The 26,153-nt window shown below is 37.5% G+C and overlaps 1 protein-coding gene across 1 annotated transcript; it reads left to right on the forward strand.

Annotated features, from left to right (window-relative positions):
• The first annotated feature begins 1,932 nt into the window (after window positions 1-1,932).
• cds2 (CDP-diacylglycerol synthase (phosphatidate cytidylyltransferase) 2) lies at window positions 1,933-25,656 on the forward strand. Its single transcript, XM_041786831.1, has 13 exons — window positions 1,933-2,155; window positions 9,147-9,289; window positions 11,432-11,528; window positions 13,459-13,556; window positions 14,028-14,167; window positions 16,658-16,716; window positions 19,517-19,599; window positions 19,805-19,892; window positions 20,147-20,215; window positions 21,696-21,848; window positions 21,965-22,084; window positions 22,246-22,349; window positions 24,349-25,656. The coding sequence occupies exons 1-13, from the start codon at window positions 2,084-2,086 to the stop codon at window positions 24,482-24,484; spliced, it is 1,362 nt and encodes a 453-aa protein (XP_041642765.1). The 5' UTR covers window positions 1,933-2,083; the 3' UTR covers window positions 24,485-25,656.
• Window positions 25,657-26,153: the final 497 nt, after the last annotated feature.

A 26,153-nucleotide genomic window follows, 5' to 3' on the forward strand; every position in this document is an offset into this window, starting at 1 on the left:
GAAGGCTGCTATCAAAGCAACCTGGGCTTCATAACACCCCAGCAGTGCCACGGACTGATCGCCTCAATGCCACGTTGCATAGATGCAATAATTTGTGCAAAAGGAGCTCCAACCATAATCTGATATTTTAAGAAAGGAGTTTTCATTTTCATGAGCTGTAAGCCGTAATCATGAAGATAAAAAAGTCATGAAATATTTCACTTTGTAATGATGATATAAAGTTTTACTTCTTGAATTGAATCAGAGGAAGAAAATGAACTTTTCATGATATTCTAGTTTTTTAGATGCACCAGTCAAGGGGAGACAAGAGGATGAACGGCATGCTGCCAAGACAGCCTTGCATTACATTTTTCACAATTAAGAGGCACATAGACATCTGAATGTTGCTAGCAGAATCAGATTTTTAAAGCAGAAGATAATATTTTACATGCAGACATTTTATATTCACATTTTTTTAGGAGATGGACGTAGATCATATCCTTAAAGTCTGTAGAAAATGGTGCATTTTATTGTTGGTTAATTTTATGAAGCAAAAGTTTCATATTATTTAGGGGGGTTGTGGAAATAAGAGTTGGCAGTGTTAAACAAACATATCATGAAATTCAATTTTTAGAATCATCAAACATAATGTATGACAACATGTGTGCATTAAATTTGAAAAACTTCAGACCTTCCAATCATAAAACAGTACAAATGTTTTCCGTCCTGTGGTATTTTTAAATCATTTATTAATATAGAACTCCAAATGTGTAAACCCTACAGGAGGATTGCTATTTCACATAATAAACGTATAAAAAACCCGGGAAAGAACCCCAAATTAGGCCTAAAGAATAAACAAAACTTTCAGTCACAAAAAAAAAAAAAAAAAATCGAAATTTTGTGTTAATTTTTGTATCTTATATTTAGTCTGAATAACAATAAAGGCTTTAAAGGTCTGACTATTGAACCAAGGGCAGTGTCATAAGCTAAATAAGTGTTTCTACGATATTTGCCTTAAATATAGGACACACCTCTCATGACGTCAGTTAACAGTGATGACTGAGTCAAGTTGGCTTGAATATATCTAAATACAAGGGAAAATCCCTTCAAAATAAAAGCATGCATTTTATATATGGCAGACAAACGGTATCTCCAGTTGAATTCAATCAAATTTTTTCAAACAAACAAGTACATAAATGGTCAAAAAAGACTATAGCAGGATTAGGAAACTGAATCCTCTAGTCAGTTTCTAAGAGAGCCTTCTGCCTAAGACCCTTCATCTTGTGAAAATTGTATTTCAAATTGTAAGGCTTTTAACTTGAACAGAGCATCAGAAGTCATCATTTAAGCACAGTGTGATAATTCATTTATGTTACGGACTTTAATTGCACTCATCTCATCAGACCAAACCACTTGACACCAGCTTTGGTTCTGTCACTCACTTAACAGGTTGTGTGCATAACAGAGTCAGTCAGAAAAAGATAAGTATACCTGAAGAACACCATATCCATGGATGGTACACTGACAGTAAAATACACCTCCCCGCAGAGAATTAATAACTACAAACATCAAGACAGTTAAAATTTCTTCAGATTTTTTAGGCATAGCATAGAAACTTAAAGTCTCCTTTTAGAGCCAATTTTAACAAGAGAAAAAAATGAACATTTTTTCCTTTCAGTCTTTATTATTTATCCATTGTTTCTGTTATTTGTTTAATGAAGTAGCAAACTTTGACCATTATTTTTGCATGATATTTTCCATTTAGAGTAAAGTTATTTATATATTTCAACAGATATTAATTTCAGCATTTTTTCCCTCTTTTTTTAGCTGAAGACGATAAGTGGGAATCACTATTTTCACTCTGTTTCTATTTGTAAAAGTGGTAACATCTTTAGGCTTAACGCGGACTTTATTCTGAAAGCCGGAAGGTACTGTTAGCTTCAATTCCAGCTACCTCGACGTCCTCAGGCTTCTTCGAGGGAAAAGTGTTGTTGTGAAAAATACAGCTAGAAGCTCAGCAGGAGCTCTGTCCGTCCAAAATACCGAGTCATTGTCTCGGAAACACAGGACCTTCGCTGTCGTCGTCCAGCCACGACCAGCAAAGATGACAGAGCTGAGGCACCGAGGGGCCAAAGACACGGAGCCGACGTTACAGCAGCAGACGTCAGAGGACAAGGTAACGTTAGCCCGGACCCACTCACTTCCATTTGAAGCGATGCTAACGCTAGCTAGCCGAGAAGCTACTCGGCAGTTATGATGTATTTGTCTGTATCACGCACTGCCAGAGAAAAGCTAAAATTCCAACATGTTGAGAATTTATTTATTAGAGCAGAGTGACTCAACGGTTAGTATTACAGCTCACCTTGAAAGATATGCGCCATAACAAACAAATCATCCGCCACTGTACTCACATTTCTGACTTGATTGGCTGATGCTTCTTACGGTCTTCCTGGGTGTGCTTCCTAAATGCGAAATACAAATCAAACTGTTAGCTATTGTCATTATTCAAATGCTAACAAACGAGGTGACTCGTTTCGAGTTATGTTTGACTGTTGTTCTTGCCTCCTTTATATGGCTGATAATTAAACGGAGGATGTGTTAAGGTTACAAACACCAGTTAAGCAACATCACGACAACAGAAGCCTGGAGCAGCCTCAAGCAAAAGCTATATATCCGCACCATTATATGGTGAAATGCTGGTGTTGTTCGCCTTTCAGCATGTTTTCTACCGACAGCTTTACGTTAGCATAAATGATCTGTTTACTTTAGTTTGTTTACGGAAGGACTTGTTTAAAACGACTCGGTCAGTGTGACATTAACCTTGCTTATCTGACATCAGCTTTACCCCACGCTGTCACAACAATATCAGTGTCTGAAGTTATGTTGTATCGTTCTTTTGGCTTCAAAATGACAGTACGTACATGCATCATCTGTGTTGTCAACACGGACGTCAAAGTTGTGACCCAGTGAGTAGTCTGGGCCTGTGAAGGGGCGTGGTGATGGTGTGATGGATGTGGAGATCTCTCCAGGATGAGAGGAGCGGATGTGGTCGCAGAAAGCAGCTAAAAGCTCTTAGGGAAGTCTGCATCCTCACAACAAACACCACAGAGCATGTAGAAGGAATGACAGCTAACTAGAAAGCTACCACACTGCTGCAACGTTCCCTTTTCAAATCAATCTTTCATTGATTTTTGTTGTGACGAGATTCAAAACAACCCAGCAGAGAGTGCTAACTGTAGATCAGGGGTGTCAAACTCAATCATAACAGGGGCCTAACAGGGTCAACATTTAACCGTAACTGTCAACCTCATTTCACCAGTAATAAAATATGAAAAAAAAACTGGTGATGAATATTTGGAAATTCAAAAAAGTAAAAATAATAAGGTTAAAGTTTCAAATCTGAGATTTCCAGATTTGAAAATTCCAATTTATAAGTTCAAAAGATCAGAACATGATTTTGAAAATAGAAAAATAATGTTTTTAATGAGCAAATGTCTGAGGAAAAAGTTGAAATCATAAGTTTGAAAGGTCAAAATATGAGATCAAATTTGAAATTATGAGTTTAAAAGTCTAAATATGACTTAAAATTTTAAATTGGGCGTCTGATTGGTCCAAATATTGGATTAAAACACCATAAATTAGGAGTTGAAAATGGAAAATGATGACTTAAAAAGTTAAAAATATGACTTGAATTCAAAATTGGGGAGTGTAAAAGGTCAAAATATGATCTAAAAAGTAACAATTATTTATTCAAAATGTCAAAATATGAGAAAAAAAATGATATGTTTTTAAAAGTCAAAATATGAGATTTAAAGCCAAAGAAAGGAATTGAAACGGTCAAAATATGACTTAAAATTTAAAATTGGGAATCTAAAAGATAAAAATGTGACATATTAAGTCCAAATTATGAATTGAAAAGGTCAAAGTATGAAATGAAAAGTCAGATCATAAGTTTGAGTTGTAATCTTGAGATGCAAAATTAAAAAATCTGAAATAAAACACAAATTATTCTGATTTTTATGGCTCAACAAGGATATTTTGAATAATCAAGTTGAACTTTACATTTATATACTGGAGGAAATCTGCAGACCTCATACTGGTTGGCCAGTTATAATACAAATGTATATGATCTCGCGGCCTGGATATAACCGTTCCACTGGCCGCATTTGGCCCCTGGGCCTTGAGTTTGACACCCGTGCTGTAGATGCTTGTTTGGCATTCAGGGGAGCTCGTGTAAGGTTATTCTTGTAACAGCATCAAAATCTCACAGTATGATTGCCCTGTGTGTGACATTTTTTACATAATGAGTGAGTATTCAAGCAATGAAAGTACTGTAAAATCCCATCCTGGATACATGATCTGGTTAGTTTGCAAAGCAACAGCACTAACAGAAAGGCAGCCAGTGGATGAAACAACCCCAGTCATATGGAGCTACTTGGGTTTAGGAGTCACACCTTGAATGTTGCAAAATAACTTGCAAAATTTGTCACACAATCGTGGCTGCCACCTAAGGTAACATGACAGATTGAATTAATGATATAAGATTCACAAACAGAGTTTTGTCTATTAAATATGTGATCTCAATATCAGTCAAAATCAGCATGATTCTGATTTGTGCCATTACTGAGCAGTCTTACTAGCACTAAAATTCTGGTCAGAATTATATCAGGTTGATGTGACACTTGCAACTAAAGTACTATCACACTGACATTTGATCATCCCCTGTTAATGTGGGGTTGAAGTTTGTTTTTATCAGTAGTGATCATAAAGCATTTCTAACCATGCTTTGCAGTTTTGTCTGGATCATCTTCACAAGTACAGCTCTCAAGGAAATGACTGTTTCTTTTGTAACCTTTATTGAACCAGGAAAAACCCTTGTTGAGATTAAAAATCTCTTTTCCAAGAGTGTCCTGGCCAAGACAGGCAGTAGCGCATTTTGTAAAAAAAAAAAAAAAAAAAAAAAATCTTAAGTTTAGGAAAGTAGTGAAGTGGAATTAAATGTACAACTCCATGTGTAGCCCCATTTCTGGATGTTTGTGTGTTTCATTATCAGGTTTATGACCGGCTGGCTCAGAGACATTGTTTGCTCATTTTACATGACATTCTGATCTTGCACAAGTTTTTTTTCATGAGACATTTTCGAACAGAACTCACAACTGAGATCCTGAATCACAGACTTCCTGGTTATCTTTCTGCTTTATTTGTTAAAGCTGTGTTCTCCTCTGGATTTATAAGTCTTGCTTGATGCTCCCAGTAAAATGCTGCTCTCCTTTTATAGCTAAATCATCTTCTAGTGTATTGGAGATAAACAAAACGAAGACAGGGTTGCCACTGGGACCAAGAAAGGGGAGGAGTGAATTGTGAAAGGAGCGCCTATTTTTAACTCAAGCATCCTGAATGACGGATATTGTCTCCATAGAAACCAGTAGGCGGAGAATGGGTCTGTGTGTTTTGTGGTGCATGCGCCTGTGCTCATTTTGTGTTTTTTTTTAAAACTACTGACAGTGTTCTGTAAGTGTGTTTCACTTTAAATTCAAAGATAAACAATGACATGTTTTAGTCATTAAAAATGAGACCACCTTCTTTCTATGTGGCTGAGTGGAACCAGAGGAGAGAGGTGTCTGTAGGAATGGTACAACAATAAAGACAAACATTTGATTCTTTAGCTGATAAAACCTGATCTAGAAGCTCAGTATGAAGTTTTTTTGAAAGGCACATTAAATCATTTGGGTATTTTTGCTGCAAAAACATTTCCTGTGTAGTGAGGTCCTTACATTGAATTACTTTAAATGCAATGAAAAAGAAAAACTGGATATGGTAGGTTGTTGGATTTAAAAAGTCCCTAAAAAGAAGTTTAAACTGGCAGAAATATTCCTGATCAGTCTTTGTTTTAAGATTGCTGCACTGTTGTAAACATAAATGTGTGGAAAAGGGAACAGTGTAGCATGAGATGATGTAGTAAAGTAAAAAAAGTCAGCTGCCTTGTTGCTATAACTGCAAAAAGATTAAAAGTAGATGATCAACATGTGAAATGCCCTGCTGTTTGCCTAATTGTAAAAGCCCCAGCGTGAGGCAGAGCAGGCGTCAAACACAGCCAGACGACAATCTGCTTTGTGACTGTGAGATGACAACGCAGAGCCTAATTTGGTCTTTGGCTCCACAGAGGTCAGCGGGGGGTGAAGAGTGAGAGGATGAACTGAGGATTCTGCTGTCATCATCAGACGGCCTGTAGCTGTCTGATTGTTGTTCCCAGAGATCAGAATGTTTTTAACAGGCCTCCATTACTAAACAGATGGTTCTGAAAAATCAGCAATATGGAGGAGAATCGCCGCAGCAGTGTTTAGCCGCCCACACATAACCCTGTACTGGCAGTCCTGCTGCTTTTTGATTAATTCTGTATGTTAATCCTTTACTGCTGCTTTGATTTCATTCGGCTTGATAGATTCTTATTGTTGGACAAAGTTCAGTCACAAATACAAATTCATAGAACAAAGAATATTTATGTTTTATTAATTTAGTGGCAGAAGCGAGGCGTTTCATCAGCTTTGTCTGTGTTTGCTCAGTTTCAGTCACTTTGACTGGTCAGACCTTTAACAGAACAATGTGTGTTACTGATACACACACTGCTTGACTCTATTTTTTATTAGAGGTTAATATCAAAGCTCATCAAATAAAACAGGTACAACGGGGTCTGTCAAAGAGAGTGTCCCTCTTCTTCATCAATGTTCATGGAACTATAGACCAAAACAGTCTGTTTTTTTTTTGTTACATCAGAGCCCTTTTTATTTCACATTTATGAAATTACATTAATAGTGCAAATGTTGGACAAAATGCAATATTTATCATCTCTAACATATTCTACACATAAATGCTTATGGCTTTTATAAGTCAGCAGTAGTAACCTGTAACCTTTAGTGTTAAACTAGACTTTATTTATCCAAATGTCTCAGAAAAATACCAAAGATGCACGATGTTATTGGCATTATAATGGTATCAGAAGATAAAAGCTTCATAAGTTAATATTGATATTGTCAGTAATAGTGGTTTCTGTCGATGTGTACAGCCGAACTGCAAAATGTGGGAATGATCAACAATGCTTCACCTTTCTAAGAGAGTATTGAATTTGTAAAGTTTGAAGCAAAACCAATATACCTTCCTCTGCTTATTTTTACTTCGTTGTAATTTTAGCCACGCTGTAGAGAGTATATCAGGCTAATGTCAAACCCACTAACACAATAACCCTGTGAGGAATTTGACTGTTTTCTAGGAATTTTCTCCTCTTTAGACTAGTCGGTTAAACAAAATGTAAATTTAGCCGAATAGGTATATAGACACTTAGGAACACCCTTAGCTTTTACTCCAACTCTGGCAGTGGCTGGTAACAAATACACTAAAACAAAGTAAATTTTAATATTTTTGAGACAAATATTTGTTACTCTGGAAAAATTGCCCTCCAGATTTTCCTGTGTGCAATAAGAGCTGAGTTTATGAGAAATATTGGAAAATCCAGTACTGTGCATTTGTACAGGACCTCCACACTTGCTTTGACAAGGACCTGGCTGCAAGCAACTTATGGCTTAGTTTCATATTAGCAGCACTGCTCTGTGCTTGTTACTCTGTTTGAATAACACACAAGATAAGCATACATGTTTAACTTGAAACCTGAGAAACATAACGTTTACCTAAGCAATGCTCACCCTGTGTGAAAAGCAAAACATGAAGTTTAAAGAACCAAAGAACAAGGCAGAAATTTTAGCATCTGATAGGACTGTTCTTAATGTTTAAATTGGGGATTCACAATATTATCAGCATGATACCAGTATCAGAAGGTGTCAGCATAAAAAGTATATTGTTAGTAGTGACAGTGTGATAAATTTCTGCAGATATACTAACACTTTATTTCCCCGTCAACTTTTCTGTATTTACAGTTGATATAGACAGTATGTATTAATAAGAGTGTAGTGTTTTAGGCAGGACCAGCAGACTTACTTTAGCTGAAGTCTTAGTTTATCCTCATTCCTAAAATTAAAAAAATGTTTTTTAAGGACTGCAGTTTTAGGTGTGTAGTAACTTTATATATCAGTACTGATGCCGGTTCCACCTGAAATAAATGTGTGAATATGGGCATGTTGGATATCAGCAAAAATCCAACATTGTTTTCCCCCAGTTTTAATGAAATTCTTAGCCATTATACCAAAGCTATGTAGCTCCACTCTACCTCACAACATTCTGTTCTTATTAAATCTACACGCATCATCAGGCCTTTAAGAAAATCATCTGTTTTTCTGGAACATGCTGTTTCTACTAAGACAATAATGTGAGTAATAATAACGTTCAGTATTGCAAGAACATAACAACTTGAAGTGCAACAAATAAACTAATATTATAAAGAACTGGTGATTCTTTTGGCTACAGCCGTAGGAAAAATGTTTCTCTTAAATCAAAAACAAGTAAAAAGAAAAATTCGCCATTGTATTTGTCACAGTCAATCTGAGAGTACCAGATAACTGGCTTGGGGTCATCTGATAAAGATCAAAATGGTTTGCTAGCATGGAATATTCCTCAGACCTCTATTCCACAAAATAAATGATCTGATTTAAGTTGTGATTCCTTGTCCAGCCTTAGCTTTAACATTTAAAGGTTAACACAGGACCATATTGATGTTTATAAGTGACCATGCATTAACATTTATACAAACATTGTGGTAGTGCTCTTATGCAATCGTTTGGATCCATTCTGTAAGAACCCCACTGTTTGTTTCCGAGATGTAATGATGAATTGCTCTGTCTGTCTCAACAGTAGGATGACACTTTGTTTAAAATGAACAAAAGTAAAAAAACAAAATAAATACACTGAGGAGGGTCCACATCTCTTGCTGTAAGAAGCAGAGGAAGTAGTTCAAGAAAGGTTGTGTATTTCTGCTGTAAATGTTAAAAAATGTTAGGAGCCATGATACCATATCATGTAGTATTTTTTTAAGGCTGGCCCGGAAGCAGACATCATGTAAAAAGTGTTTTATTTGGCGTCATTTATTAATTGTTAACAAAGCTGTAAATGAAGAGCTTCATTATATCTGTAGCTGCAGTCCTCTGTTACTGATAATATGATAATACAATCATACGCTGTAACTATTTATGTAATTGATGTTTTTCTTTTGTTTGTTTCAGGGTTCTGACAGTGAACTGAAGGTGGAAAAAGATGGTGTGTCGGACAGTGAATCAAAAGTGGACTCAGGGGTCCCAGAGGTGCCAGTCCCTCCAGATGACACTCCCGAGGTTCTAAACAAGGCTCTATCTGGACTTTCCTCAAGGTACAAACACTGTAAAGAACGTTTATTAAAGCTGTTGTTCCTCTGTCTGTACTGTGTGTTAGCAGCCTTGGAGCCAATCAGCAATCACCATCTATCATTGTCTGGTAGACACTTTATACTTCTTGAGATGGAGCTGAATTTTTCCTTTAGATACTGTGAAGCCAGTGTTGTAGTTCTCTTTTCCTTTGAGTAACGCTGTTCACCTAATGAGCCCACAGTAGACTGTACAAAAAATACAGACTCTTAACTCACTCTCACTTAAGCAGATAAGAAACTAAATGTGATTTTTCACAATGCAGGTGAATTAGGTTTGCTAAAATAACATCATGTAGATTTGTTAGAAGTCAAGCTTTGTAAGATCTGTTCTTAAGAGGAGAAAAAACAACTTTGAATCACCTGAATGGGGCTCGTTCCAATACTTTCTTGTGTGTTTCAGACAGTGAGGGGTTCAAACTGCTGATTGGCTTTATATTCAGCAGATTTGTGGCTCAACTTTAAATGTTTGATTGATAATAGATCTGTTGGCTGCACTTTTATGCAGATATTTGTTTACAAAGCCAATTAAATCATAAGAATAACGTTGATTAGAGCTGATTTGTCATCAGGAGTTCCCTGGTTTATTGTTTTCAATACAGAAGGTATTACCTGCATACACCAAATCCTGCTGATACGTGATTGCTCAATAGAACTTGGATTAAAAATGCACTAGAAATAGTGAAAAATCACAATTCCTATGTACCAATTCTACAGCTCTATGTAGAATCTGTAAACACAGATTAGTAGATTTCAAAATGAATCCAAAACAGAGTATTCCTCAGTAAACTCTCACTAGTGGCCAGCATGAAATCTAAAAATACTCCAGAGGGTTGACACCTTTTCTGTGAGCAACTGCTCTGCAGTCTGAGTTGCTTCGTGAGTCATTATGTTGTTCTGAAAAGAGCTGAGTGTAAAAGAAATGTCTTTGCAGCACTGCTGCAACATGTGGAGGTGTCATGATTCATACTAAGAAATCCCTTGGAAACATATATTTCACAAAATACACAAAGGTTATTTTTTACATTCCTATTTATATTTTGTACTTTGTCTTTGTCGGCACTTTTGTATTCTTGCTTTATGAAATAATTCAAGCTGCCTGTTTGTATAAGAGGGTTTGAAATACTTTGCATGTGTTGTGCTTGACCTGGGTGAAAGCTAACTGTGCAAAGCTTATGGATTGGCCAGATTCCGTATCTGCCATCATCAAATCCATCTCGCAAACCTTCAAGCCAAACGTTTGTACCTGGTCTGAGAGGGACAGACCAGTCTGCATCATTTGAGGAGAACAAGGCGGCAGCTATGTGTGGGGTTTTGTTTTATAGCAAGACTCGAAGTAATGGTGATTGGTGAAGCAATGAGCTCAGGTGTAGCTGTAGCAGCAGCTGCACACCTCTACCAGGTCATATGTTTTATTGCTTTGATTGGCCCATGATAAATGTGACAAAAAGAATGTTCATCCAATCAGGTTCTGCCCTTCCCAAACACAGAAAATGGGCTGTTTCCCAGATGGATGTGAAATATATCCCATGCAAAGTATATATGAAACCATCAGGCGTGTCAGATTAGATAGAAGTATTACTGATATCAAACTGTGCCATTATATCATGTAACTGTTTTTGAAGTGCAGTGGATTATTATTAACCTGCATTGTGGTGTGTTAAAGGATGTAAATCCCAATCTTGGTGAAGAAAACAGAGGTTTCATGTGGAAGTTCTTTCATCCCATTTAAATACCTCTTTCTCACACAATACATAGGAAGGCTGAGTCATCTTCATTGCAGTAACAACTAATGGGGATCCAATGTAAACAGAATGAAGAAAATAGTCTTCACTGCAAAATGTATTCAGCCAAATGGTTGTGTTTTTTTAAAGATTTTTATTTTGAGGATTTGTTTGCGTTTATTTTAGAGTTAGGACAATGAGTGGATAGAGTCTGAAACAGAGATGAAAGAGTGAAGAATGATGTGCAGTGAATCCAGGCCACCCACTTACATGGGAGGCAACCAAGTTACCAGGCAATCTGCGCCCCAAAGGTTGTTTTTACATTAAAGCTTTGTGTTTCATAACATCATAAAAAACTTAAATATGTTTGTGTTTTTTTCTTAAGGTGGAAGAATTGGTGGGTACGAGGCATCCTGACACTTGCCATGATCTCCTTCTTCTTCATCATCATTTACCTGGGCCCCATGGTGCTTATGATGATTGTGAGTACAAACTACATTATTAGGACACCTTCTTAGTTTTATGAATGGCAGAAAATGTTAGATCATCTCTTTTAGTTGTCACCTCAGTGGGAACAGAAACTCTAGAAAAATTCTGGCAAATTGTGACTAAGGTATAAAATATACCAATGGAAAACATTTATGATGTAAGATTTAAAGTTTGAGCCATGGTTTGTTTTATTAAAGAGTAAATAAACCCTCAGACCACTTCTTCCAGATGAAAACCTATGTATATGAGGATGAAGTTTAGTTAGGTGAAGTTTATCAGTTTAAATGACAGCGGCTGTGCGCGACACAACTAAGCCGGTTAGCTATGGAGGTAATTTACATCTGTGGTTCCTAGGCAGGAAGAGTTAAGAACATAAGTATGTATGTAGTAGTAGTTTAGGAGCACTATGGGTACCTGGGGTGCTATGCACTCAAAGAGGTCCTCCATGTGACTTGAATATTTTGAATGAAGCCCCAAATATAACAGTTCTCCTCAGATAGACAGACTCCTTCTACCGTATCAGCTCAGATGGGCCGTAAAAAGAGCTCAAAAAAAGTTGTAGTAGGTCACAGCGGTTAAAAAAGTAATCTGTTGATGAAGTTTATGTTGAAATCAGGAGGATAGAGGTGAAAAAGAGCTCACTTAACAAGCTAACTAACAGTTACATTATGACGTGTTCAAGTGAGCTGGTATATTTGAGGATTAGAGTGATGTGTAGCAATATGTCAGTATATCAATAAAAAAAATAGTAACTGCATAGTTTATTCCAGTATCTTATATTCTGAAGACCTTTGTGGTAAAATATGTAAAAACAAAAAACTAAGTATACCTGAGAGCTAGGATTGTTTCTATGCGTCTATTTCCCCATTCAGCTAAATGCTCATTTAAATCTCTTTAAACTGACTAGTCTAAAAAAAAAGAAAATACTTAGAAAACAGTCAAATTCATCACAGAGTTACTGTGCTAGCCCGCTGTATAGAGTATACCGGGCTCACATCAAACCGCTAACATTAGCTGGTACTCCGCCAGCCTTCGTTCCTCTTTCTAGATTAATATCAAGCTTTTGTATGTGGTCTTTTCTCTTCTGTAGTCTAGTTATAAATGAGTTCAACCCTCGACAGCCTACATACCACTTTATTTCAATTTATTATTTAAAAAAACTGTCATACTGCACTGTTCCTACTACACGCTAACTGCTGAGCTTCTCATATTTACATCCGATGAAGCACCAGGAGAGAGCTCAGACAGAAAAGCAGCGGCCTTTCACCGAAGTTACAGCAGCTAGTGGCAGGAGGTTCATCACAGTTTCAAAGAGCATTGTAGACCAGGATTTCAAGCCCGTTTATAAAAATGGTAATTAGTCTAATCGACTCATAAATCTTGCATCGAGATTTAACCATTGAACTGCGCACATCCCTACCTTGAATGGTTATGACATCATGGCTAGGATTCAAATCTGAAAAGCAGCGTGGACTGAATGTTGTGGCTGATTAGGGACAGTAGGAAGAAGGGACTGGGCATGTCTAATATCTAATCCCCCTTCCCTCCCAGCCCTTCATGATTTTCTAAATTCATTTTTTAAACTCTAGGGTAGAGACACCTCAGCTGAAACTCTGGGGTTTAGTTACTCTTTAATGTGTCTATATAAGGCACAGGCTCACTTTTTTCTCAGTGAGCTGTAGCATGATTTGAAGCTCATAACTGCTCCTCACATTCAGGTGAACTTTAACACACATACAAAATGTGAACCCAGGCCTAAGCCTTCTAATAACGGGCAGGATTTCTGCTGCTCTCATTAGGGAATCCCCTGAAAATAGGTCTGTCAGCCATTTTGTGTCACTAAGACACCAGGATGTAGGACACACACTCACTCGTTAAGCTTTGGGGATTCTGTCCCTGATGACTCTGTGTTTCTCTGTGCAGGTCCTCTGTGTTCAGATCAAGTGCTTCCATGAAATCATCACCATCGGTTACAGTGTCTATCACTCCTACCACCTCCCCTGGTTCAGGACGTTGAGCTGGTGAGGATGCATGCAAACAAAGTCACAAACACATTATCTCTCATTCTTTGGAGGATTATTAAACACAGTCAGTGCATTTGATTGCATCCTTTTTATTGTGTCATCTTATGTTTTATTTTGTTGCAGACTTCCTGAGGTTTGTGTTCTGACCTGTTAAGTCTAGAGTAGATATTAGATTAATAAGCTGATGAACTAAATCAGTTGAAGTTCTGTGAATCATCCATGCTGTTTGATTTTAGCTTCAGTGGAGTAGAGTATTATATAGAAAGCCCTATCATTCATTATGCCGTGAGCCTGAAAAATCAGACATAAATGTAGTGCTTGTCCATTTTTTTCTTACATTTTTATGTAGAAAGGCAGAGAGAAAAAAACTCTGTCTCTGGTTTTTCTGCAGGCATACTGAATGCAGGGTCTGATTAGCTGCTGTTTTAAGACTGTGGTATTTGTACATTGAAACCCTCTTTGCCACAGGTACTTCCTGCTGTGTGTGAACTACTTCTTCTACGGGGAAACTGTCACGGATTACTTCTTCACTCTGGTGCAAAGAGAGGAGCCGCTTCGCATACTCAGCAAATACCACCGCTTTATCTCCTTTGCCCTCTACCTCACAGGTACAAATGCTCAGAGACTGAACATGAAGCCTGTAAAGGTCAGAGAATGGAAAAACTCAGGAAAATGTATTCAGAGTTTTCAGTTCTCTTTTTAAATGCATTCCAACATCACGTCTGTGAGCATCATTATTGACCTATGGCATGTTTATTATATAGTTTTATATGCTAGGAAAAGTAGTCAGATGTTTGGCATCACAAAGCTTTTTCACTCTCAAAACCTTTGCCCTACTGTGGCCAAAATGACATGAAAACGATTCTGAATGCAAAATAGTTGAAGTTTAAAATGAAGGATTAAAAGAATGTGATTGATCCTGACTAACTACAGAAATACTGAGATTAATTGTGAAATTTCTTCTATTTGACAACCCTTAAAAAGACTTAACTGTACTTACTGTACTTCACTAGGGATATAACGGTATCAAAATTGTATGGTACGATAATACCTTGGTAACAAGTCCATGGTATGGTATTTATTGCTTTATCAAAAACCCCAAAAATTCCACTTTTAATATCATATGTGCAAAAATGTGCATTAGGCCTAAAAATATATACTTAAACTGCGACTCCAGTGTGTTTCCTAAACTTCTCAAACCTTCTTTGTCCACCACTGAAAATAGCCGTAGGTCTTTGGTGAAATATTTACCAATACACCTTGTGATCTGTGGAGCCCTCGTGCTGTTGTATGGAAGTGGGCTTCTTTTAGTCTTTTGGCCTGGCCAAAGCTTCTGCTCCTCACATCTTGGCTCCTTATGTTACTCTTTATTTTTTGTCCATCACCTTTTCTCCTTTCTCAATTCTTGAACCCGGGAAGCCAAAATGATTCCACACATCAGATATAAAAGTCACTGGAGTATCCAGAATCTCAAAATCTGTCACTCATTTCCTCCTTCACCACTTGTAGCATCCACCATTTTCGCACTTAGATTAAGCCTGTGAGTTGAGCACAAAGATATGCAAGGGCTGATGAGAACTGTAGTTCCTGCGTCCCTTTGCTCTGCTCCACTTAAAACAAAAACAACACTTTTGCCCTGAAGACCTGTCATTTGAAAACTTCACATGTTCACAACGGATTGATACATTTCTGTCACTGTGATACCACAAAATTAACAAAACTGTTGCAGCTCTAGTATTTACTGTACTAATAAGTATTTGTCTATTCAACCTTATGATGAGTGATACGCTAGCTTTATGCTAATATCACTTACTCACTGGGTTGTTGAAGTTTGTTATTTCTGTCCAGAATTTCTCAGTTTTCTGTCTACAACACATAAAGTCAGAGATGTTTTAGTCAGAGCTCAACAAACTTTTTCTCTGCCTCACAGCACCAATTTCACCTTTCTTCTTTTACTTTGCTATTTTGTATATACCTGTGATAAATTAATCACAGAAGATGGAAAGAAAAATCAAGTGTGCTAGACTTTCTTTCTTGGTGTCCCAAATGTGACTTTGAGTGTTTTTCACTGTGAAACTCCAGAGACAATAAAAGCATTGATTTTCAGGGCCTTTGGGTCCCTAAACCCTATGTCTGATGAGTCAGGCTGTCATCATGTTTATTGAGCGTAGTCTGACCTTCGCTTTAAAGAAACTAAGAAGACTTTCTGTCTTACAAAGAGAGCGTCCTTGTGTTTAAAAGGATAGGATAACAGAAGACAAGATGAGAGCTGGCTTGTCTCAAAAGAGACCCATTAATCAGTCTTAAACACATGCAGAAAAAGCCTGAAAATATCCAGAATTTTACTGATTGTGAAGGCATTAAGCGTATGTAGCCCAGACTTTTTACTGCCAGCTCCCTCAAATTTCCTCTCCCTCCTCTGACAGAAAAATAGCTGTTGTTGGGGAAAAGTTTGAACAAGCAAGTCTGTGAAAACTGCTCCAGTGCTGCTGATAGACATTTAAAATTTCAGACTTCTAGATCTTTATGTTAAATTCTATTCCTTATCTGTGTACAATTTAAGACACTTCAGTGTTGGTCATTTCAGGCACCATGCTAACAGAAGAAGTCCCACTTCCTGTACTGCAGGCTGTCAGTTTGTGCTGTTCTTGAGTTATACAGCAGCAGTAGGTACTAAACAGGATGTAGAGAGGAAGGAAGCATGCTGACGGTTTGTCTCTTGTCTTCCAGCTTTAAAATGAGACTGCATGGCCTCTGAGATAATGTTGTAAGAAAAGCTCTGTGTTGTCCATCTTAAATTGTTTAAGGAGCAGCAGTAGCTTCGCTTGATTTCTCCTTTTTGGGTAAAAACACTTTTTGTCTGTCCTGCAGCATGCCGTCCTTACCTCAGTCTGGGTTCAGTACTGATGAAACAGCTCCAGAAATCCCTTTCCAACTCACCGAACATTAATCTCTGGCCTTTGTCTGAAACAGGCCAAGTTATATTTGGTCAGAGTTTGACCAGAGATGACTGAGACTGTGGCTTAATTAATCTCACTCTTTCTTTAGGAACCACAGCCTTGATTCTATCCTTAGTAACTTTTCTCATGCTACTACAGGTTTCTGCATGTTTGTGCTGAGTCTGGTGAAGAAGCACTACCGGCTCCAGTTCTACATGGTAAGTGACCCCCCCCCCCCCCCTCACTGGCCCCCCGGCCTGGAGGCTGCTGAGTTATTGATGATACCAGCTGAAACATATTCAAGTGTCTGGGGAAGTGGGACAGAGATTGCTCTAATAGAAATGTCTGGCCCTCAGACATCCTGACAGTACAGTGAACGTGTTGCTTGGTTACTAAAAGAGCAGCTAATGGATAAAATCCCTCGAGTCTAACCTTCATTATAAACCTTTGTCTTTTTCATCAAGCAGACCCAGACAAGGACAGGGTTGACACAGTGAATACAAACAAGTTGTTATTCAAGTGGAGCTTATGAAATTAAAGATGTTCAGATAATTTACAGATACCAGTGTTCCAATCAGCCTTCAGTGCTCATAAAAACATTACATACTTCTTAAGATAAACAATGACTCAGTGTTAGCAATTCATGCCTTTCCTCCTAAAACACTTGAATACTTCTATTGAACTGTTATAAAAAGGGATTTGTTATCAGCCATACACTTTATTGTCCCTTTAGGGAAATTTGTCTTGGACTCCAAGTGCTGCACACATCAAGCTGCCAGATAACACAAAAGGAACAAATTACAACAGTAGCAACAATAATCCACATAAACACAGAGCTGCACGTACCAATGAAAGTTCCAACCACATAACCTACATGTATTTCACATACCCACATTGCACAGATTCTCATAGAAGTATTAAAGAAAAATGATGATTAAAGATAACAATCAGGAAAAATAGATTATAGTAAGATAAAATATAAAGGTAAAAGATAAGAGTTATGTTATTGCACAATCCGGCTACAGCCTCAGGAAACATTCATAATCCTAATTTAGGTTGGTACAAACAAGTTTTAAACCAGTTCAGTTTATTTTGGAGACTCTGTCTGAAAAAGTCAGGATGAAAGATGTGAGACGAGTCAGACAGGACTCGCTGTGCTTGTCTGAGAACAGACTGTTCATACATGGACTGCAGAGGGGGGTCTACAGTCCTCCCTACAACCTTCATGGTGGACAAACAAGTTTAGATTTTATTTTATTTTTTTCTCATTTGTAATTTTTTCTATTGTAAGACAAAAGAGAACATTTAACAGACAAGAAAACAAGACATACAGAGCACAGGGCAAACAGACAAGATACAGCCATGCCAGCTGGTTGAGCAATCTTGTAAACAAATTGGGGAAAATTTTGTATTTGTTTGTGTGTTTGTGAGGGTATATGATCTCCTGATTTCCTCTGGAAATGGAGCATACAGCTTGTTAAAGTACTTTTAAGTGGTCAGGCAAAAAAAGGAGGAGGGGAAAAATAGATGAAGAAGCAGAAAACGATCACAATTTCTATTGAAGCCATCATCATAACTGCAGTGTATGAAGAAAAAAGAACAAACAACAAAAACTCAATATATGGCAAGAGTTAGGTGTGCCACCTATCTAAAATAGCATATCATTAGGGCAACCTGGGTAAGTTTAGCTTTTAACTAAACAGAGAGATTACGGTACCAGGCTGACATCCCATACCGGAATATGCTCCCCAGAAAAGCCTGATAAAACAAAAACATGACCTTCTGATCAACATTAAACACCCTTTTTGGCAACAAAAATGAAAGAAAGAATGCATCTTTAATGATACTTTAATGAAAATCTCTTGGATTATTTAAATAGCAGAACTAATGCTTAGTTACTCATGAATATGAAACATAATCTGGATACCTCAAAAGGAATTGATTTATATTGAATATGTAGGAATTGATGTTACCCGCACACTGCTCCTGAGAGCCCCCGGCCTATCTGTCAGTAAAAGTCTCCAGTGAAGTGGATATGTGAGCAAGAAACTGAGGAAGATTTTATGAGCAGCCTGTCAGACATTTCTCAAAAATTAATCATAAATACATTTGTAAAACAAAACAAAACAAAACAAAAAAAACAAAACAAAAAAAAACAGCTATTTTTAAAAAATATTTCTGCTAGTCAGTTACATATTCCAGTGATCTTCTATTGTGTATGAAAATAGGAATGCTGCTTCTTCTAAATACACTCTAAATCATCTGCACAGCTAATCCAAATATTGATTTAATCAGCTGATTATATGGATGACTGTTGCTGGTTCTAGACTGTGACCTGAAAGACGCTCTTTGTTTATACCTCAGTTTTTGGGTAAGGGTTTGGTACAGGTTGGTACAACAGTAGAAAAGCAACAATAAGAAATGAATACAAATTTCTAGGTTTCTCTTTTTGATTGTTTTCTAACTGGATGTAGTAACAGTAACACTTTTTTCCATTCAGTATTGTTCAAAACTATATATGATCACTGGTACGATCTGTAGTGTATTGGACATTGAAATAAAAAAAGCAAATCAGACATAAAAATAAAAAATCAACATGGAATTGAATAAAATCTCCTTATTTGAGATCATAAATTAAATATAATGGGGAAAAATACAAAATAACATGCCTGCATCCTGGAGAAATGTATAATATTTATGATTTATTAAGTATGCAGTTATGTATTTGTTAAAGAACAGAAGGGGTTAGTAGTAGGGATTATTCATGCCAAACTCATGTGGGTCAGTAGCTGGCTCATGGTTTATGTAAACACAAGGAGACGTTGTGATGAGGCTTCAGCGTTTCGTTTCCTTTAAAAGGATAAAAGATTGGGAACAACTGCCTTAAACATAATTGAAGTTGGTCTCCTCTGCTACCACATATCTGCATGTAGTCATTGAAGTGTATTAGCAACGGTTAAGTAAGGGTTAAATTTCCCAGTAAAGTTTTTTGTTAATCTTATAGTGTTGTCTCCACAGTTTGGTTGGACCCATGTGACTCTGCTGATAGTGGTGACTCAGTCTCACCTTATCATCCACAACCTGTTTGAGGGGATGATCTGGTAAGTAAACAGTCCTTTATCTCAGTTATAGGTTTTCAGTCAGTGAAATGGCTCCTCTCTGATGTTTAGTCCAGTAGTCAAACTAAAGCACGCTGCAGTTCAGCTTGTGTTACTGTGTACAATAAAATAAACCAACTCTTTCTTGATTTATAAAGCACACTTTGACTCCAGTCTCTCTAAAGTGCACTCCTTCCTCTCTGAATAGGTTCATTGTGCCAATTTCCTGTGTGATCTGTAATGACATTATGGCCTACATGTTTGGTTTCTTCTTCGGCCGCACCCCTCTCATTAAGGTTGGTTTTATTACATTTTTTATGCATCACATGCTCTGACTGTTTTTCTCCAGTCGAATTCACATGGTTCTAATAAATTACTTCTCAGAATTTGAAGAGTATCCTCTTTCTCAGTTTTATCATAATACTGTGTCACATCTGTCCTGTGTGGTGTAGTCTCTATACTGACTTTAATTATTGATACAATAAAAGAACCGTGAGCGAAGTGGTCATTTATTAACCTGGTCTCCACATCTTGACTGTCTCCTCTGCAGCTGTCACCTAAGAAGACATGGGAGGGTTTCATCGGCGGGTTCTTCGCCACCATCGTGTTTGGCATCATGGTAAGAGGGGACAATTCACTCCTGCCTGTAGAGAGACTTCAAAATATGTGTCCACTGTTTTAGTGGAATATTTTCCCAAACAGTTTTGAGATGAGAATTCATCTTGAATAGTCTTGATTTATGTAGCACTTTTTCAAACAAAGTTACAAAGTGCTTTACATCATAAAATAAAAAATGGTAAAGACGTTGCACATCAGAGCAGAGCATTAGCAGAGAGTGATAAAACAGTCAGGCTATTTGGTCTAAAACAGAATAATAAAACAATAAAGCAATGTGCATAATAAAAGCAAGTGAAATGAAACTAAAATAAAAGGTTTAAATGTGACATTTTAAGTAGACTACTTGCATGGTATCTTTGATACAGTTTTCAATTTAAGCTGATTTTTCTGGATTGTATAGTGATATTTTTTTCAGCTAATTTGAAAATCGATATCATCTGTGTAGATTGTGCAGCAAAATGACCTTTAAGAGGTAGCCAGGAGGCTGCTTTCCTAAACAAATAACCTCATTTGCAAAATTATGCAAAACTATCATGCATTATTGAGCAATTGAAGTGCTTACCAGTGTCTGTTCAACGGTGCCGCTCTACTTGATGTGCTGAAGAAAAAGCTGAAAGTTTAATCGATGGAGACTGATGACACATCTGGTTTATCACTGTTTTTCCTGTGCAAATTTAAGTTAAGATGGTGGTACATATCAGTCTCTACTTTTATCTTTTATAGTCTCAGGATAACAGTAAACTAATATAATTGTCTGGTTCTTATTTAGTCAACACGCAGATTTAATGTGAGGTTTAAGTTCATAGCAGAGGATTGAAGGCTGCATCTGTAGTTGCTTTGTTAAATGTGTTGGCTGTTTAATTCCCCATTTTTTCAGGCAGAACGGTTGTTCAAAGTTAAAAACAAAAAGGAAACAAGAGAAAGCCAAATGTTCACTTGTAATTATTGCACATTAAGGAAAGGTCATATTTCCCTGTACAAGCCTCTTGGGTATCAAAAGCAGCTACTCGAAACTCTAAATGGCTTACTTTTACTTGGGTAGATTTAAACACTAGTACTTTTACTTCTACTAGAGTACATTTTTCCGAAATGGTAAGAATGGTCAATTTTATCAAGTGTACTTAAATTGAGTACTATATCCTTGTACTTCTTCCACATCTGGTCAGTTGTGTGAGTCTGTATGAGTGGGAATAGTGAATGCTGATCTGCCATCTGTGTGTCAGTGTGGTGTGAATGGGTAAGTGTGACCTCTAGTGTAAAGATTAAAGTAAGTCTGTCTGTCCACCTTTCTTATCTTCCCTCTGACTTAATAACTGAGAGACATCTCTAAGAGATCATAACAGTGGAAGGAAGTGACAATGATTGTTGCTACATAAGAAAAGTACCTTCAGGAAATTTCTAAACTTCTTCCTGTGTGTTCTAACAAAGAGCTGCCTGTCCAGTGATGACACTGCAGACTAACTCCCTCTCTCTCCTCATAGCTGTCCTATGTGATGTCTGGCTGGCGTTACTTTGTGTGTCCTGTGGAGTTCAACAACGACTCCAACAGTTTCCAGGTGGACTGTGAGCCGTCTGAGCTGTTCCAGCTTCAGGACTACGCTCTGCCCAGCATCCTGGAGTCTGTCACTGGATGGGTAAGACCCAGCTTCACTCCTCCTTGGCCATCTGTCCATAGCAATGCATTACAAAGTAGTAAAAAATGTAAAATCATTAAATAAACCTCAACTTTTTCTTCCTCTTGTGTCCACAGACCACGGTACGTCTCTATCCATTCCAGATCCACAGCATCGCTCTGTCCTCCTTTGCCTCCATCGTGGGACCTTTTGGCGGTTTCTTTGCCAGCGGCTTCAAAAGAGCTTTTAAGATCAAGGTAAGAATAAAGACAGAAGCTGTTCTGCTCATGTAGATATTCAGAGATTCTTCCAAATAATACTTCCTGTATTGTGCTCTCTTAAAAATGATCTGTACATTAAAATCAGTGAATTATTATGTTCAGAGGTTAGAGAGCATGTTCTTTTATTCTCTTTTCAGGATTTTGCCAACACCATCCCAGGTCATGGTGGAATCATGGACAGATTCGACTGCCAGTACCTCATGGCTACGTTTGTCAATGTCTACATAGCTAGCTTCATCAGGTAAACACTAGTCTTTATAAACTGTAACATATAAACATACTCTTTGACAACTGTTTTCCCTGCTTAAGGAGCAAGTACCTTCACAAGCATCACTAAAATGCATGTGTATTTATAGCAGGGAGAGTTTTTAGCATGTAGATTACATTAATGCATCTTTTCATTAAGGTATTAAAAACAGTTTACTGAGACAGATTTTATCAGTTAAATTAACAGAAAGTCTGACATTTGGTTGTAAATATTCTCTTTAGTCTTTGTGTTTCCAGTAAGCTTGTATAAAGATGAGATCACTGCAAAAGGGTTTTAAATTTCATTTTAAGTACAAACTTACGCTACATCAAATCAGTACAAGTTCTCTGGTGTCGCTGTAGTATTGCAGCAGTTTTTATAAAACCCAGATGAATAGTGTATATGTTCATTCTTTTTAAAGCTAACTATTAACGTAAGGATGCGTCTGATACTACATCCATCCAGACCAAGTATGAGCACAAGCACTTAAATCTGGGTCCTCACTGATACAGACCAAAGTATGAAGACTTGTTAATGCCATGCATTTTGTTTTTATTAGATGCTCTTCATCGCTCCTCTTGAAAATCTGTCGGTGCATAGTTTTGATTCTCTTCTACTTTAGTCATCTTCATTTAAGGTAAAATATCATCAAACTGCAGACATGGCTCTGACTTTGACAACATAGACACATAAAGAGAAACTAAGATGATTTGCAATTATACTGAGTACAGTATCTGCAATGTTTAGGAGTACAAGTGTTAGAACTTAGGATTGGTATCGGCACCACTATCTGATACTGGTACTTGTATCAGAGCATCTCTTGAAGTACTTGGAAAAGCAACTGAAGGATTAGTTTGGGTTTTTCTCTTTCCATTTTTAACTAATGTGTTACACAAGAGAAACAGCTTTGAGAAATGAGAATTAGGAGTAACAAAAATTGGACATTAGGATTGTGCAGTATTGATTTTATATTAATTGCCAAACCTTCCCCAAATTTCACTGAGGTATATGGTATTATCTCCAGATGTTTAAAAAACACACTATGCAGATGCCTGCTTGCATACACACGTAATCACCTCTGCAGGAGCTTCAGTTCTAAAAAAAAAACTGACGACCTTTAAGAGGCAACATTTACAGGAGCGCTGGAAGTGATTTATTGTTGAAGCATTGTTTACACACCTAACAGGTAAACTGTGATACATCAGGACAGAGGATCAGATGAAGTCTCTCTATTTTTACTCTGCTTCAGTGGCACATATGCATTCTCTTTCCTCCTTCTCCCCTTTCCTCTCAGAGGTAAAATGAGAAAATTAGTCCAACGATATTATCATGGAATCTGGTAATTTAAAGTACTGTTCCATGTGATTTTAAACAGAACAAGATGTGCTGTAAATATGTAGTGAATATTATTTATTCCTGCATTGTGCAATACTGATGAGCTCTGTCCAGCTGACTTTACAGGATACTTATAAAGTTAAAGACTATTTTAGAGCCTAAAATAACCAACAAGCACCAATAAACATCTACATTTAACATTAAAGGGGGTTTAGATAGGTTTAAATGTTTAAAACAATGTTACCTTATGCTGCTTTTGCAGCACGCAGCACGTACACCCAGAAAGATGAGTTAAAGTGTTTTGAAACTCAAGTTTCTGTGGATGACAGTCATGACAGATGACAACCCATACCAGACCATGGCATGCAGTATAAATATGCATGTTTGTTGTTTGCCAAATTGGCCTGAAATCATTAAGAGGACTTTTATGATCACATTGAAAACATCTTCACACACAGGCAGTGGTGCTGCTGGTAGACACAGACATATCCTCAGAGTGACCTTCTCACTGGCTTTCAGCACAATGTAACAGCAGGCTGTGGTTCTCCTTCAAAGCCAGTTAATTTCTCTGTTCAGTCTAGAGAAGTGGCTAGAGGTCAGTCCTGGGTTAATCTTGGATTTAAAGGTGTTGGTCTGATCCTTCTCCCTCTCGCTCCAGGGGCCCAAACCCCAGCAAAGTGATCCAGCAGCTCCTGGCCCTCCGAGCCGATCAGCAGCTCCACATCTTCAACTCCCTGAAGACTCACCTGACGGAGAAGGGCCTGCTGCCAGCTCTGGAGGAGGCCGCCGCCTAGAGCCACCCACACCGGCTCGCCCCCGAGAGGGAAACCAGAGAGGAGGGCAGCACCCGAGGGCCCTGTGCAGCTTCAGAGCTCAGCTTGGGAGACTCACAATGCTTCGAGTGAGCTAGAACACATTTGACAAAAAACAAAAAGAACATCAAAAAACTACAGCCTTGGGTCATTCCATTTCGTTTGGGTATGAGAGTGGAGCATTTTTGTGTTCATGCAGTCTGTGAATCATGTTTCTGACACCAGTGTTTTCAGGTTGAGTTAGTGAATTACTGTACTGTTACACATTATAGGCAACTTCTATCTATTCACAATTTTGAACTGTCAGTCAGCTGTACATTTCTACCTGATAACCTCTATGTACTTAATAATGTGTGTTGATATTTTATTGTTCTTTTTTGTTTTGATGCACTGCTCTCAGCCCTGTTTTTCACTGTATTGTTACCCCAGGTGCTCCCCCTCGCCAAATTTTTGTTTTAATTTTCTTTGTTGTGATTGTTTCTATTTATACATAGATGGTTTTATATTTGGTATGTTCTATTATATCTTAAAGCTGTCTGTTTTATCAGACTGAGACCATATTTAACATCAGCCATGTGCATTTAAGTGTCATAGTCTTGAGTTTTTCATTGTCGTTTATGTCAAAGCCTTTGTTCAGCCAAGTCATTCATATCATCACATCATTAGTTATCAAGCAGCAATGCCCTAAGATGAACAGTGTAGTTAGCCTGTGGGATTTGGAGGGATCACAGTCTTCTAAATACAGAATCCAGTCTAAGAGTATTGATTTTGTGTTGCAAGGAGCAGTCACTGATGCTTCATGGGATTGTGTTTTAAATCAAAAGAAACCTCTGAAGGAAGAGTCACAATCTCCCCTCACCTGATCGCTTTGTTTTAATGGCAGAAGGAGAAGAATGAGGGTGCTGTCTTGTTTTATATTTGTTCTGTCTCAAGACATTTCATCTTTAAGAAAGATCTTTTTACACGTCCTTAGGATGGATGGGATTGCTGTTTTTATTTGTAATATTACAGAGACGGGGCCAGAATGATAAAGGGCACAATGATGCATCTACACTGCCAATATCTGCTTTTGTGTGCTCTTTCCTTACAATGTTCCCAGCTCAGAGCAGAAATAGACCATCAGTGGTCAGCTTGATTAAAGCGTTTATGCCGTTTATCCCATAGGTCTTATTTAATGTTGAAGTTTGGAGTGTTTATACCTCCAGTCAGTGTTTAGGAATGTTTCCACTTCTGTCTTATTGATGCCGCTGCCAATAATCATTTAATTTAATGTTAAAATATAGACCAGGAAGGGGTAGCTAAAAGGGCCATATGATTTTTTTTCTCACTACCAGAGGTCTACATTTTCACAAACAATAGGATTAAAACAACATGATGTATAATTTCAAATAAGAAAATCATTGATCACAGCTTATTAAACAAACATTTGTATTTCTAACTCAAATACTAATAATAGCACTGGATTTAATCAGCCAAACACTAAACTTCAGCTGATTTAAACTACTTTTTGATTGCATTTCACACATTTCTGGTTATATAAGTATATATTTTACATGCATATCTGCCTTTAATGATGCGCATCAAAGATCTTTACAGCAGTAACTGCAGCCAGTATCTCTAATGTCTTGCAGAGAACCAAAAATATACAAAT

Source organism: Cheilinus undulatus, linkage group 5 (genome assembly GCF_018320785.1).
Source record: "Cheilinus undulatus linkage group 5, ASM1832078v1, whole genome shotgun sequence".
NCBI classification, from domain to species: Eukaryota; Metazoa; Chordata; class Actinopteri; order Labriformes; family Labridae; genus Cheilinus; species Cheilinus undulatus.

Coding starts and splice junctions, on each gene's coding strand:
- cds2 (XM_041786831.1), top strand. CDS start 2,084: ATGACAGAGCTGAGGCACCGAGGGGCCAAAGACACGGAGCCGACGTTA. Junction 13,557..14,027: donor TGGTTCAGGACGTTGAGCTG/GTGAGGATGCAT, acceptor TCTTTGCCACAG/GTACTTCCTGCTGTGTGTGA. Junction 22,085..22,245: donor AAAGAGCTTTTAAGATCAAG/GTAAGAATAAAG, acceptor TTCTCTTTTCAG/GATTTTGCCAACACCATCCC.